Source organism: Platichthys flesus, chromosome 10 (genome assembly GCF_949316205.1).
Source record: "Platichthys flesus chromosome 10, fPlaFle2.1, whole genome shotgun sequence".
Taxonomy (NCBI): domain Eukaryota; kingdom Metazoa; phylum Chordata; class Actinopteri; order Pleuronectiformes; family Pleuronectidae; genus Platichthys; species Platichthys flesus.
This window is the reverse complement of record NC_084954.1, coordinates 13,338,120-13,351,098: the sequence shown is the minus strand read 5'-3', so window position 1 is coordinate 13,351,098 and position 12,979 is coordinate 13,338,120. Positions and strand designations below refer to the sequence as shown.

Below are 12,979 nucleotides of genomic sequence, written 5' to 3'. Positions count from 1 at the left end.
CTGCTGTATTAATGGAAACCAACAGCCATGGGCTGCCTCCTCCTCTGTCCTCCTTTGTCCTGAATCTGAACTAGTCTGTTAGAAGAAATAAGCTTTGACAGAAAACACCAGCCGGAGAAAAAGAACTGATGGGCAAAAGATAAATATAAAAAAAGAGGGGAAACATTTTTCTCCTTCTATGGTTAGTCCTTGCTCTCTCTCCTCCACCTCCTCCTCCTTTATCTCCCCCTCTTCCTCTGTAAGAGAGGCTGGTGGACAGGCGCCAGTGGAACCGGACTGGTGTTTTCTTAACCAAGTTCATCCCTCTCCATTTCCCACTCACTCTGAGATGACAGAGCCTGTCACACACTAAGGGGGTACGCAAGTCTAAGGATAGGTGTAGGTAAGTGTGTGAATGTGGTCCATGGTCCATGGAGTGCTTTCACACACACAAAACACACACACACAAACACACACACACACACACACACACACACACAGTCCCCCTATCTCCCCTTCACATGGTGTGTGAGGCTTCTGTCAGCCTGCCTGTCAGGGGTGGTTGGGTATAAACATGGCCTCCCCCCCTCCAAGACTACTCTTGCTGTCTCTGTACCACTGCTGCTCATCCTTGTGTTGCCAGTTTGCTTTAACAACCCTCACTGCCCAGCATAGTTCCCAGTAGATAGAACAGAGTGTAGCCATCAAATCTTTGCCATAAGATACAACTAAAAGCCTTCAGGCAAAAAATAATATATTGATCCCATAGGGAAATTCTCTTTTGGTGTGTCTCTCTTCCTCAGGGGATGAGAGTGCAGGTTCAGCTGCAAAGGAGTGCCGGTGCAGATCCTGTGTCCTGCTAAAGGACACTTCAGTAGTGCAGATGCCAGGCATCATGGAGGTTTAACCTACCTAATTAATCTAGCACAGGATGTCTTTCAACAGAAATGTTGAAGGGACTTTCTGCTGGTGGGGCAGTGAATCTCAAGGGTTTTTGGGTTCGTCATTTGCAAGCTACTTTTCAATTACTCTAGAAAGTTAACACACATTAACTAACTTGGTCATGGAACACGCACAAAGCACAATTTCACCTGGTCTAGTGCGTACAGTCCACTAGACAAATCCTGGTTAGTTTAAATAGAAACACAACAACTGCCAGCATTGGATAATTTATCTTGCATTTCAAGTTGACTTGCTTTAATTCACATTCTTTCCTTATAGCTCTTTCTAATAAACATTTCTTAGGTCTATTCTCAAGTTCACAATTATGAATGGACATTATTAGCATCGCCAAGTTAAGATACTGGGAGACATGAGCAGAGTCTGTGTTCCAAACAGATGAATGAACAGAAACATAAGGACAATAGCTGGTAAGTTGACACTTCCAGCAGTTGAATTAATGTAACTAATTGAAGAACTTTAACTGAACAAATTAGACTTAACTAAAGCATGTTTACCCCTCTTGAATTCACAGAGAAACAAGATAAAACACAACATTTTACACGGTTTATAAGCTACAACAGCATCATGCCCTGCAATTCCAGTTATGATTGACTGCTAATTACCGCCACCTACTGACATGACGTGGTATGACTTAAAATTAGATGAAGAACCTGAAAATGGCGAAGAAAAGATAGACCATATGCTATGAACCAATTTTTGGTTTTGTTCTGTAAAGTTAAAATCTGAAAAAAATCCATGGTTTCAATGAAGAACTTTAATCCCTGTCTGATGTTCAAGTATATTAACGTTGCTACAAATAACTGGAAACACATCTGTCGAAACAGAAGAAAACACATCTATGGATTCATTATATTTATATTTCAGGGTATTATCACAGGTGAATTCTCTGTTTCATGGGCATGTTGATGATGTGCAAACATGAAAGACCCAGGGAAATTTCCCCGCTCTCAATTCACCTTCCTGTGCATCTGTGTTTTCAAGCCGTAGGGGAACAAATGGTACAGCCCCAGCAAATACACATGTTCCTGGCTCTTGAGGATAAAAAAAAAACATGCGTGTACATGAAGCTGTGTGTGCGTGCTAAATGATTCATGAGAGGCAAACGAAAACATGCCGGCATACAAGCGGAAAAATAGCCCGTCTGCATTTTAGATGAAGCCCAGGGTCGTCTGACACGCTGTGTCATGATATCTGGGTCTGTGGTGAAAACACTGGGTCGAGAACCAGTTTGATGCAAAAATCTAAAATTATACAGTAAGATATAAGGTCTTACGGATATGAGGCTTGTGTGACCGTGGGCATTCCCCCGTATACCTCACGGTGGGAAACTGGCTTCAGATTAGCATTTCTCAGAGCCTCTGTAAACTCGTAGCAGTGGCAGGGAGCTGTTGTGGCCTTCAGTGCTGCTGACTATTCTAAGAATAGGCAGCAGGGTCCAGAGAACATATCGTCTCCTAGTCTCACTGCCTCCCTCTGCCCCCCCCCCTCCCTTCCTTTCTATCTCCACATTCTGCCAAAGTATATATCTCACATAAACACATACAAAAATACAGTTTGCATCTAAACTATTCAAACACCATTCTGATGTATGTTAAAGATATATTTGTCTTTCCACTTGACCCCCTCTTTCCTTTTTCCTCCCACGCCATTTTCCACCCCTCCTCTCCCCCCCCCCTCACTCCATTCCTATCCTGCTTCCTTTTTTCCTCCCCTTCCCTCTCCTTCTCCCCCCCGTGCACTAATGTGGAGGTTGAATCTAACCCTGCTGGATGACATTACTCTGTGCTGCCTGCTGGCCTGTCTGCCTGCCTGGGGACTCTAAAATAAAACACAGAAGTGGGGGGAACCAAAGTGAGAGCACATACTGTAAGGGCAGCCTGACTGACATGCTCTGATAGAGAACGCACAAACACACACACACACACAAACACACACACCGACACAGAAACACACACACATGCTTAGTGTGAGAAAACGGCTCACAGAGGACAGAGTGTGTATCAAAGTGTGTGATGACTGTGTGTTTGTGAGCAAGGAGCCTGTTTGATTGTGAGTGTGTGGTTGCACTGAGAGAGGGAGAGAGCAGAAAGGAGGGGAGGGGAGCAGGCCTCTCCAGCTGTGCCCTGTCAATCTTACATGACCTAACACTCAGGAAAACAGAGGAGGGCAAGGTGGACAGGAGTGAGAGGGAAAGAGAAAGTGAGGAAGATGGTGTTCCTGAATTTTCCCTTTTGTCTGATGGAAAATAAGTCAAGGAGGGGCAAATGAGCCCTGAAAGACATACACGAATATTTTGTCTGTGTGTGTGTGTGTGTGTGTGTGTTTGTGTGCGTGTGTGTGTGTGTGCGTACGATTGAGAATAACATGCCGCTGCCAGAACCCCATAGCCTGAATTCAACATCCCTCACCCTGAACAAGTGACAAAAAGATAACCGTGTTTCACTTCACCGCTTCACGCCCTCTCTCTCTTTCTCTCTCTCTACCTCTTAGTCATTCTCTTTCTCATCCTGCTCTTCACCATGCACCCCCAGCTCTTCCTCACCTCACACTCCCACCCTCAACACTCTCTCTCTCCGTTTCTCTCTCTGTGCCTTTCCACATGGCTGGCCATCCTCTCCCATGTCCCAGAGGATAGGAGGCTGTGCGGCAGCTTGGCAGGCTGTCAGGGGAGTGCCGAAGAGCAGGGAACATGTAGTGACTGGAAGGGGGGGGGGGGCAGTGAAATCCCTGGCTCCTCGCCGAACTGTGGCACTGGAAGAACTGGCTTGGCTTAGTGACGCTATGGGCAAAGAGATGCAGTGGGCTGAGGGTACTACAGAGAGAAAACACAACTCTCACTCTTCTTCTGTTTCTGGATGCCTGTCCGCCACACACAGCGGGAAATAACGAGGCTGCAGTCAACATGTCATCCTGTGCCAATCATGCTGTCCTGCTCTGCAACACCCCCTCAGTAACCTACATGACACATCACCTTTTATTGACCCCGCAATTGCCACAAATGGCAAAAGCAATTAGTGAGAAACATCATCCCTTAAACGCAAAGTGGATATTTTAAAATACAGATTTTATCATCTGTGTTTAGGCCTCTTGTGAACATGCAAACAGAAGCCTATTTTACATCGTCTTTTAAAGTGCAGATTTGAAAAACTCTGGTTTGGTCTGTATCCTATCCTCACATGTAAAACAGAGTGAGTTGTCATAGCTTACTTTGTGTATGCCCACTGTTGTTTTGTGCAATGAGCATGTGTCAGAAACAACAACACCAATGGTGGTGATGTACAAGTTTCTGAGGCACTGCTAGGTCTAATTACACGATTGGAGCTACATTTTGCAGTACTGCACCACTTAGTCAGTATTCACAGGCATCAGCCTTACGCAGAATTAGGCCACAGCGTTCTTTTCCAGTATTTTACTGATTATTAGACTTTATCGCCACTTACTTGCCCGTATTGCTTTTTTAAGCATCTGTGGTCGTTTGCTTTTGTGTTCTCATCTGGATGGAGATTTTTTTCAAAACAGCTGAAAATATCCACAGTAATGTAAAAGAGACACGTTTCCATGCAAGTGAAAGAATGCTTTGTCAAACATCATGTAAGCCTCAAATTTAAGTTTAGTTCTTAATCTCTGTGTGATGTAAAAGGAGGAGAAAAATAAGGAGGCTACTGACAATACCATTCAATTCATTAAGTATCACTATCAAGTAGTTAATCTTCGCAATAGACAGTTTTTGCACTAGCTGTTGTCTTCACTGTTGTGTGGAACTGGAGGAACAGGCTCAGCTAGAACAGCAAATCTCTAGAGTCCGGATAAACGGCAGGAAGAATACTGTCTTGTTAATGCTGATCTCCTATTTTTAAAAATCAGGTTGTGAATGCAAATGTAACTTTAAAATGGAAAAGCTGTTGTCGACTGCTGTAACAGAGTACCAAGAGACAAGGCTCCTTTCAGCAGATAAAGCTGTTAAAAATATATTCAATGCAAAACACCATTAACTCACTCATTTATGAACACTAAAAACCACTGTGGCATAAAAGCAACAAAATTCAATGCTAATGCAAGGCTTAAGCACATGCTATGAACATTAGCATCAGCGCTAATGCTACATCGAAACTACTCTATGCCTTTGTGTAATTAGAGCATTAACAATACAGTTACTTTACAATTCCATCGAAGACCAGGCATGCCAGATTTCCAATGCATTATATTTTTAAAGAACCGAGGGCCACGGTGAGTTGCATTTGTGATAAGTTACTAAAGCACTATTTCCCTTTGGTTTCCCTTCAAAAATCCCGCCACATCACACAGGCGCCTCGTCCCAAAACAACAACATGACACTTTGCCGACCCGCGCTCCCTCCCTCCTGACAGAGAGAAAGGGGGGAAATAGATGACAGCAGCTTTAGATCTGACATCAAACGCCGGCAAGAGAGTGAAAAAGAAAGAGGGGGAGAGAGAAAAAACAAAAACAAAAAACGGTTACATCTCTGCTGTGACAGCTTGCTGGAGGAGCCATGGCAAACGCTGAGCAACTTCTCTCTCCTCTCTCTCTCTCTTTCTCTCCCCGTCCGTCGATCCATCGCGCCTTCTCTCCCTCTCTGTGTGTGTCTCTCTCTCGCTCTCATCAAAACTTGCCGCCGATTAGGATCTCTTTGAGCCACGCGCTTTGGATGGGATGTGAAAACACACGGAGAACCCAAGGGGTAAAGCGCCAGGATTAAAGCGGTGAGGGCACATGGGGTGATAGTGGTGCTGGTTCAAATAGATCGGCCCCTGTGACTGCAGTGGCTCCTCGCCTCGCCTCGCCCTCTCGCTCTGGATTCACACACTGATACATCAAGGCCATTTCTCATTACAGCACGAGCGGGGAGGGGGGCTTTCATGATGATGCTTTATGGGGGGGTGGGGGGGGGTGGGTGAATGAAAATGAAAGAAAATGAAAAAACGCCAAGATAAAGCAGATGACATACTTATTTTAGCAGTATGTTATGCAGGGGAAAAAAAACAGAGATAGAAAGAGTGTGTGAACGTGGAAGTGGAAGAGCAGATTGGAAAACTGACGGATAAATCCGCCAGTGATTTGAAGAGAAAGAAAAGTCAGCCATCAGTGTTTGTTGAAAGATGACCAGGAAACATAGACTTTTAAAAAAATCAGTGCGGGGAACATATCATGATTTCATTTCAGTTCATACACTTGATTTAGCTTTTCTTGCAGTTTATTCTTCCACTCCTGAGGCTGTTCCCAACTGTCGGGTAAATTAAACGGCACACACCTCAAGCGGTGCCAATATTTGCAACTTTTGCAAATGTCTATTTATTCTATTCTTGAAAGTGCTGTGGAGCTGGAAGGGGGGAAATTGATAGAGAGTAAAAAAGCGATTAGTTTAGCCCTAAAAAAAAATGGAGCAGCCCACATCTCTCTCTCCCCTTATAGATCAGCCTTGGCCTCACAATTTCTTCTCAATTACTCCTCCTCCAGGCAACCTGCTTAACGATTTTTTGCTCGCCCAAATGCCAAGAGGGAGTGTGTGAGGGTTTGCATGTGTGACTGCATGCGTTTAGCAGGAATGTGTGTGTGTGTGTGCATATGTTTCTCTGTGCATGTGGGAATTTGTGTGTGTGTGTGTGTGTGTGTTTGTGTTTGTATGTGTGTGTTGCGTGATGCTGCGATCACAGGCTATTGTGTGTGACCTTTTTTGGCGGCAGTGAAAACACAGACATATGCGGGTAGCACAAATGAGCATTCAAAACGAAACGGGTCACAGGACAAGCGGAGCCATGTGATTGGCCAGAGATGCTTCCAACTGAAAATTAGACAGTACGGCAGAAATTCAACAAATGAAGGAAAACAAAGAAGCTAATGTTTATATGATTCTTGCTACAACAAACAACTCCTTTCTTTACTCCTGAGATGTATGATAAAGTGCTGTTATTCAACTGTACGACCAACATTCAGCAATGTTCAGTGCTTATCGGTGGTTAGAACTGTCTGTCACTCACCGGCAGACTGGAGGGGCGGTCCTGGGAGACACCCTCCTCACTGTTGGCCTTCCCAGAACTTCCTGGAGCAGGACCCCGGGTGTTGTAGCTCTCCTGCTGGGCCTCCTTAAAAGAAAGAGAGAGACAGAGAGAGAAAGACAGGGAGTCTATGATCAATAAATTAAAAGGACAGAATTTACAGACCCTTCCATTATGTAGATTAATTTGTCAAATAAAAGCAGTTTATACGTACGTTATGTTTAAAAATTGAATTGAAAATGTTTTATTTAGACACTGTTGTGACCTTTGTTAGGCAACTTATTTTGGTGCTGCAGTGTTTTGCATCATGTGATTTTTTTGTCTGCTTATAAAGCTAGGTTTTTGTTCTCATTAATGTTTGCCTGGAGCAAACTTTGACACACACACACACAGATACACACACACACACACTCTCACAGATGTACATGCAGACTGAAAAACATCCAAACAAGCACCCATCAGCACACCATACCCGACAATTCATTTTACCCAAATCCCGGCCTAACCACCCACTAATCCTCAGAATATACAGACAGACAGACACAAACACACACACACACACACACACACACACACACACACACACACACACACACACACACAAACACACACAAACACACACAAACACAACACACACACACTCAGTTGTATTGTTCAATCTAAGTCATTTTCTTTCCCTCTGTAATCACAAGCCTATCTAGTGTAAACCAATTTTCTCTCCATTGTCGGAGGTGTTGCCCTCTCCCTCCCTCTGTATCTCTCCCTCCTTCCCTCTCCCTCTTCCCTTCATTCACCACGGAGGTCGTTCCTCCATCATGTTAAGCGTCGGCAGCACAATGGCAACTTGTTAAAGAGCTCTGAGTGGAAGGATTAGCGATAACTGATCGGTGAGACGCAGCAAGAGATCACACGCGAGCACAACCAAACACAACATACACAAAGCCACACGCACAAACACACACATAGCCTGTGAGGGTGTCCAGGTTTTTACTTTTCAAATCCATTTTTTCCCCACAGTTAGATTTTTTATCTGTTGTGTGATTATACTGTAGTAGGTGGGCAATATTCCTGTCAGCTAGGTGATATAATTTTATAGCAGAAGATTATCCTTCACAGCAAGAGATATATCATGTGAAACGGATCTATTATTAGAGCATTAAATGTGACACAATTTGTAGTTCTGGGGTTAATAATACCATTTCACTCCTTTTCTAGATTCTTCCAGAAATCTTAAATCAAGTTAAATCCTTATGTACATGCAAAGCCTGCAGATACTCTGTAAACACACACCGTTTGCATGCAGTTTTAAGAGCTGCACACACAGAGATAAAAAATGAATGCATTCAGTCATCTATTTTTAAGAAAATGTAATGACCTCAGATGCCCTAGAGTAGAGCCTTCAAATCCTAGTTTCAATTATTAGCCAGTTAAATCACAGAAGCACTAATTCTAAAAATTCAAAAATCAAATTAAATTCTTGAAATGTCAGAGTTCGGTTGAGTACAATTTTAGTTTATCACAATTTGAAAAACATCATCAGTTCACTTGCATCTTACTTCCACTGTTTGTTGAAACATGGAGTAACACATGATGCAGATACTAATGTATGAAAATTCTACTGGTGAGCTAAGAAGTAAATTTAAAATGTACACAGTTTTCAAGTAATGAAAAGTAACCGGATACTGAAGAAAATAAGATCTACAGACATTTATCTGGTATCATCAATATCAACCCGATACCAGTTCTTTTGTGAAATCCATGCATCTTGTGTTCATTGATTTTAAATATTTTCTTTTAGAGACTTGGAATTTATACTTGGGAATAACTTCAGTTATCGTTTTAATATGTGTTTGATGACTGCTTTGTTTGAGTGGTTGAGTGTATTTTCTAAGGTCAATGTGGTAAAGTAGATCTTGATCTGAGTTAAAACAAGAATAAACTATGTTTTTGAAAATGTTTGATATACAAAAATAACCACACATAAAATATTTGAACACATAACGAAACATAAATGGAACATCAAGTCATAATCTTTACAAAGGAGCCTCTTCATTCGGATCATACCCCCAAAAACCCCAAACCATGTCTCGAAGCCAGGGGGAGAACCCTGTTCTCCAAGATTGTGGCTCATCAGTGAATCACACACTATTCCATAAGTGGCATGTGCTGAGAGACACAACAGGACTGCAGCAAAGATCGGAAACAACTTTTAAAAACAAAAAGCCATGTGAGTTTCCTCGTCAGGGCCCAAGGCGAGCGCTGTTTGTCTGCACAGCCCCCCCTGTGTTCATTGCTGGATGCGCGCCAAGCATTAGGCTTATATTACACGGTCGGAAGTGTTTTGTTTGAAGCAGAGACACAAGTACACACCTCCACAGGTAAACAAAGACCTAGGGAAGGAAGAAAAGAGGAGGGGTGGGAGGAGGAGAAACAGAGGAAATATGTGGTGGACAAGTGTTTCATACACACACACACACACACACACACACACACACACATTCCACAAACAGTTCGGTTCACAGGCAAAAAGGCCTCTGCATGTGACAGTTACTCGCACAGTGAATTGAGAAGAGAAAGTGGCTGCTGACCCAAGTACAATATTTATTCAGGCATATGAGTCTGCAGAGTGTGTGTGTTTTTTGTGTATTTGAGTTTTTGTGAGGGTGTGTTTGTGTACTCGAGGGGATTTCCGTTTTAAGTGGGTCAAAGAGAGGTTAGCCTCATACTACTGTTTACACTCACGCTCTTACATCATCACTGTACTGGAATATGGACGGAGAAGGTGAGGCAGACAGGGAGGATGGTGGGCATGCAGAGAAAGAGACAGTGGCTGAGAAAACAGAAGGTGAGAGGCTAAAAGAGAAGAAAAAATGAATGAGGTAGAAAAGCAGAGGGAGACAGAGAGGAGATGAAGAGGGAGAAACAAAGGCAAATAAAGAGACTGAGAAAAAGCGAGAGCACATCAGAGGCAAATGAAGGAGTGCTGGGAGTGCATCCTTTTATTTTAGTTTTTCCAGTCCATTGTCTCAAAATCCCATTTCCCAGCTAATTTAGAAGCTTCTAAAATACACTCCACTCCATACCTTAAGCCTTAGGCCACAGCTAATCCTGTCTTCTCTCTCACACACACACAGCCAGACACACACACACACACACACACACACACACACACACACGCACACACACACAGACATGCTCATTCATCCTCCATGCTTTTCAAAAGACTTCATCTGGGCATAGTAGAAACGAATGAAGGATATTGAAGGCAAGCGTTTGAAGTACATCAGGGAATGCAGGAATCAAACTGTGAGTTAAATGCTATTAGACAGCTGTGTGGAGAGGCAGTGTAATATTAGATTTGATTGAATAGATGACTGCTGAATGTGGTGTAATATATAGAGCCGGGGAGGTGTTATGCGGACATAAATCAATATTGCAGCAGCGCGTTAATCCCGGGCCGCTGTGGAACGAGAGTCAGCCGGCAAGTGTGAAATGTTCAAGAAAGCAGAAAGATGTCAGACACCGGCAATTGTTTGGAATATGAGAATTTTGGATGACTCCTGCTACTAAAGCTACTCAGTCCGGCTTAAATTGAATCTTTTGTATTGAGTCTGTGTGATATCTGGGGGGGGGGGGGGGGGGGGGGGGGGGGAAGCCTGACTGAGAGTTTGAGGACATTGCACGCCGCCTTCACCTGCGCCCTGCACACATTTGACTGTACGAGCTGTGAATCAGACAGTATCCTTTTTCCTCTAAATTGGAACCATGGTTTACAAAATAAACATCGTGAAGCACTGAAAATTACTTGAAACTAGCAATTTTATGAAAATGAGAAGTAAGGTCATTTTCTCACAGACTTCAATACGAACCATAGACTGGATACACAGAGGGATGACACATCTCCGCTTCATCCCACGCTCTGGAAATGAAGCTAAAACATCTCAGATAAAGACCATGCCTGACTATACTGTGGTGATCAGGGGATGGAGCTGTAGTATCAAGATCCCGTTAATACAAGCACTCAACAAATTGTGAGTCAGTTTCAGCTTTCAATCTTAGCATGTTATCCTGTTTTAAAGCAAGAAATAACAAATACAAAATGTGGACATACATCAGTGTGATAAGAACTACCTGATTGCAATGTTTTTTTGCTTTTTGGCAGCCTACCACCAGGTGGCGATTAATTAGCTTAGAATCACTTTTAGGGAGCAGTCATGTCGCCCATCTTTATTTACAGACTATGGTAGAAACAGACTTCTATTGAAACCAGAGGAGTCGACCTGTGCTGGTCATTTGAGAGAATGCATGTTTCAGGCACCTCTGTATTGGCTTCACTTTTCTAAAGCCATTTTTACAAATATAGTCAAAGATTGTATAAGTATGATGACTCTTTTCCTCAGAGAAGAGGTCAAAGGTCAGGTTCTGCCACAGAACAGCGCCTTCTAGAGCATGTCTACCATTTCAGTGCTGTGGGTCAAATGAGTCAGAGTGACACGCACTGCAGTTTCTATGTACTTTATCCGCCTGACCTCCTATTATAAAGTCTGTAGAAATCTGGCTGGCCCCCGCCAGGTGCATTTCCTCCGTGGCGGTGCGCCGCGACCGGCTCTGGGTCGGCTTGGAAAGGCTGAGTGCGGGAGGAACGAAGTCAACGCCGAGAAAGGTTTCACAAAAGCTTCTGCATTTTGGGGGGGGGGCGAAGGTGGACTAAAGCCTGCCTGCGACAGCCCCAGCCGCGGAGATACGGGGGTCTCCGTGTGAGAGAATCGACCCTCAGTCTTCAATTGGCTGAGGCACCGAAGTCAGAGTCATGAGTCAGAGTGTGTGTGTTTTGTATTCATTTTTATTTATTTAAGTATATTGTAAACTTTTGTTAACAGTTCATATATAATTCTTAGTTTTCAGTTAAAAAGTGTTTTGTATTAATTTATATTAATAATCTTCTTTAAACAGTTAATATATTTGGCAATAAAAAAACCTTTCTTAAATGTCGTCAAGCGTCGTTTTGTGATTTGTTGCTGTTATGAACAGAACCTCCCGTTGTGTTGGTCATGTGTGAAGCGCAAACTGGGTAAACTTCGTAGCCAATTCTCCCGATCTTACCTGGAGGTCATGTCTGAAAAGGCTTCATGAACACATCTCTCACCTCATTTAAGGTTTGTACAGGGCTTTTTCAGGTGGTTGCAGTCCACATGCTCTAACTCTATATTCAAGCAGGGACCAAGGTGAAATGCTGCCGTGCTCTGCTTGTATGAGTTTGATTGTCTGTCTCTGAAAATCAGCAATGAAACGGGTATGACAGAAAGCAGGAGAATTCCGTTTCACCACTTGACGAAACAGAAAAGCAGCCAAAGCTAAAAGATTTACAGCCATTACGCTCAGCTGACTCTGGCTGACATCTCTCTCTCTCGATCTCTCTCTCAATTGCCTTTCTTTTCTAAAGAGCGTGTGTTACTTCAAACTAATTTACTTCAGCTTCATTTGTTGTTTTTTTTCCACATGTCTGCTTATTAATCCTGTTTTCCACTGCTACTCTTTGCTCTGGGCTATCTCCCTTTTATAAAAATGTACGTGCAGATTTTTGTCACAGTTTTTGGTCACACATGCCCAGTAGTGTCCTGCTTGAATTTGATTTGCTCTCGATATATGAAGTCAACGTTCACATAGATTTTTCCTCTTTTTCTCTATTACAGAGACATATTTACTTTTATTTTTCACTAAACCTCCCTCGCTCTCCTCAGACTTAACTGCTCCCTCGGCATCCGTCACTCCACCTCCCTCACTCTCCCTCTCCATTCCCTCTCCCATTAATCTCATGCTCTCCCCACACCTCTCCCATCCTTCCTGCCACACATCTTTTCCACTTTATACATCACTTTTCCAATCACTCCCTCCATCCACCGCTACCTTCCCATCCCACTTGCCTTCCTCCATCTTTGTCCCTTTCTTCATCCTGCTCCTCTTCATCGATACCACCCCCCCCTTCCCTGCTCGTCTCCAGCCGCTCTCCTCATGACTACCAA

At 43.3% G+C, this 12,979-nt stretch overlaps 1 protein-coding gene across 2 annotated transcripts in view; it reads right to left on the bottom strand.

The window, feature by feature from the left end:
• Nucleotides 1–12,979, bottom strand: part of arid1b (AT-rich interactive domain 1B) — a 166,129-nt gene that overhangs the window by 102,360 nt on the left and 50,790 nt on the right. For both annotated transcript variants that reach the window (XM_062396981.1, XM_062396982.1), the window contains exon 4: nt 6,939–7,043. In XM_062396981.1, coding sequence (XP_062252965.1) covers nt 6,939–7,043 — 105 coding nt within the window. The remainder of the gene's footprint in view (nt 1–6,938; nt 7,044–12,979) is intronic.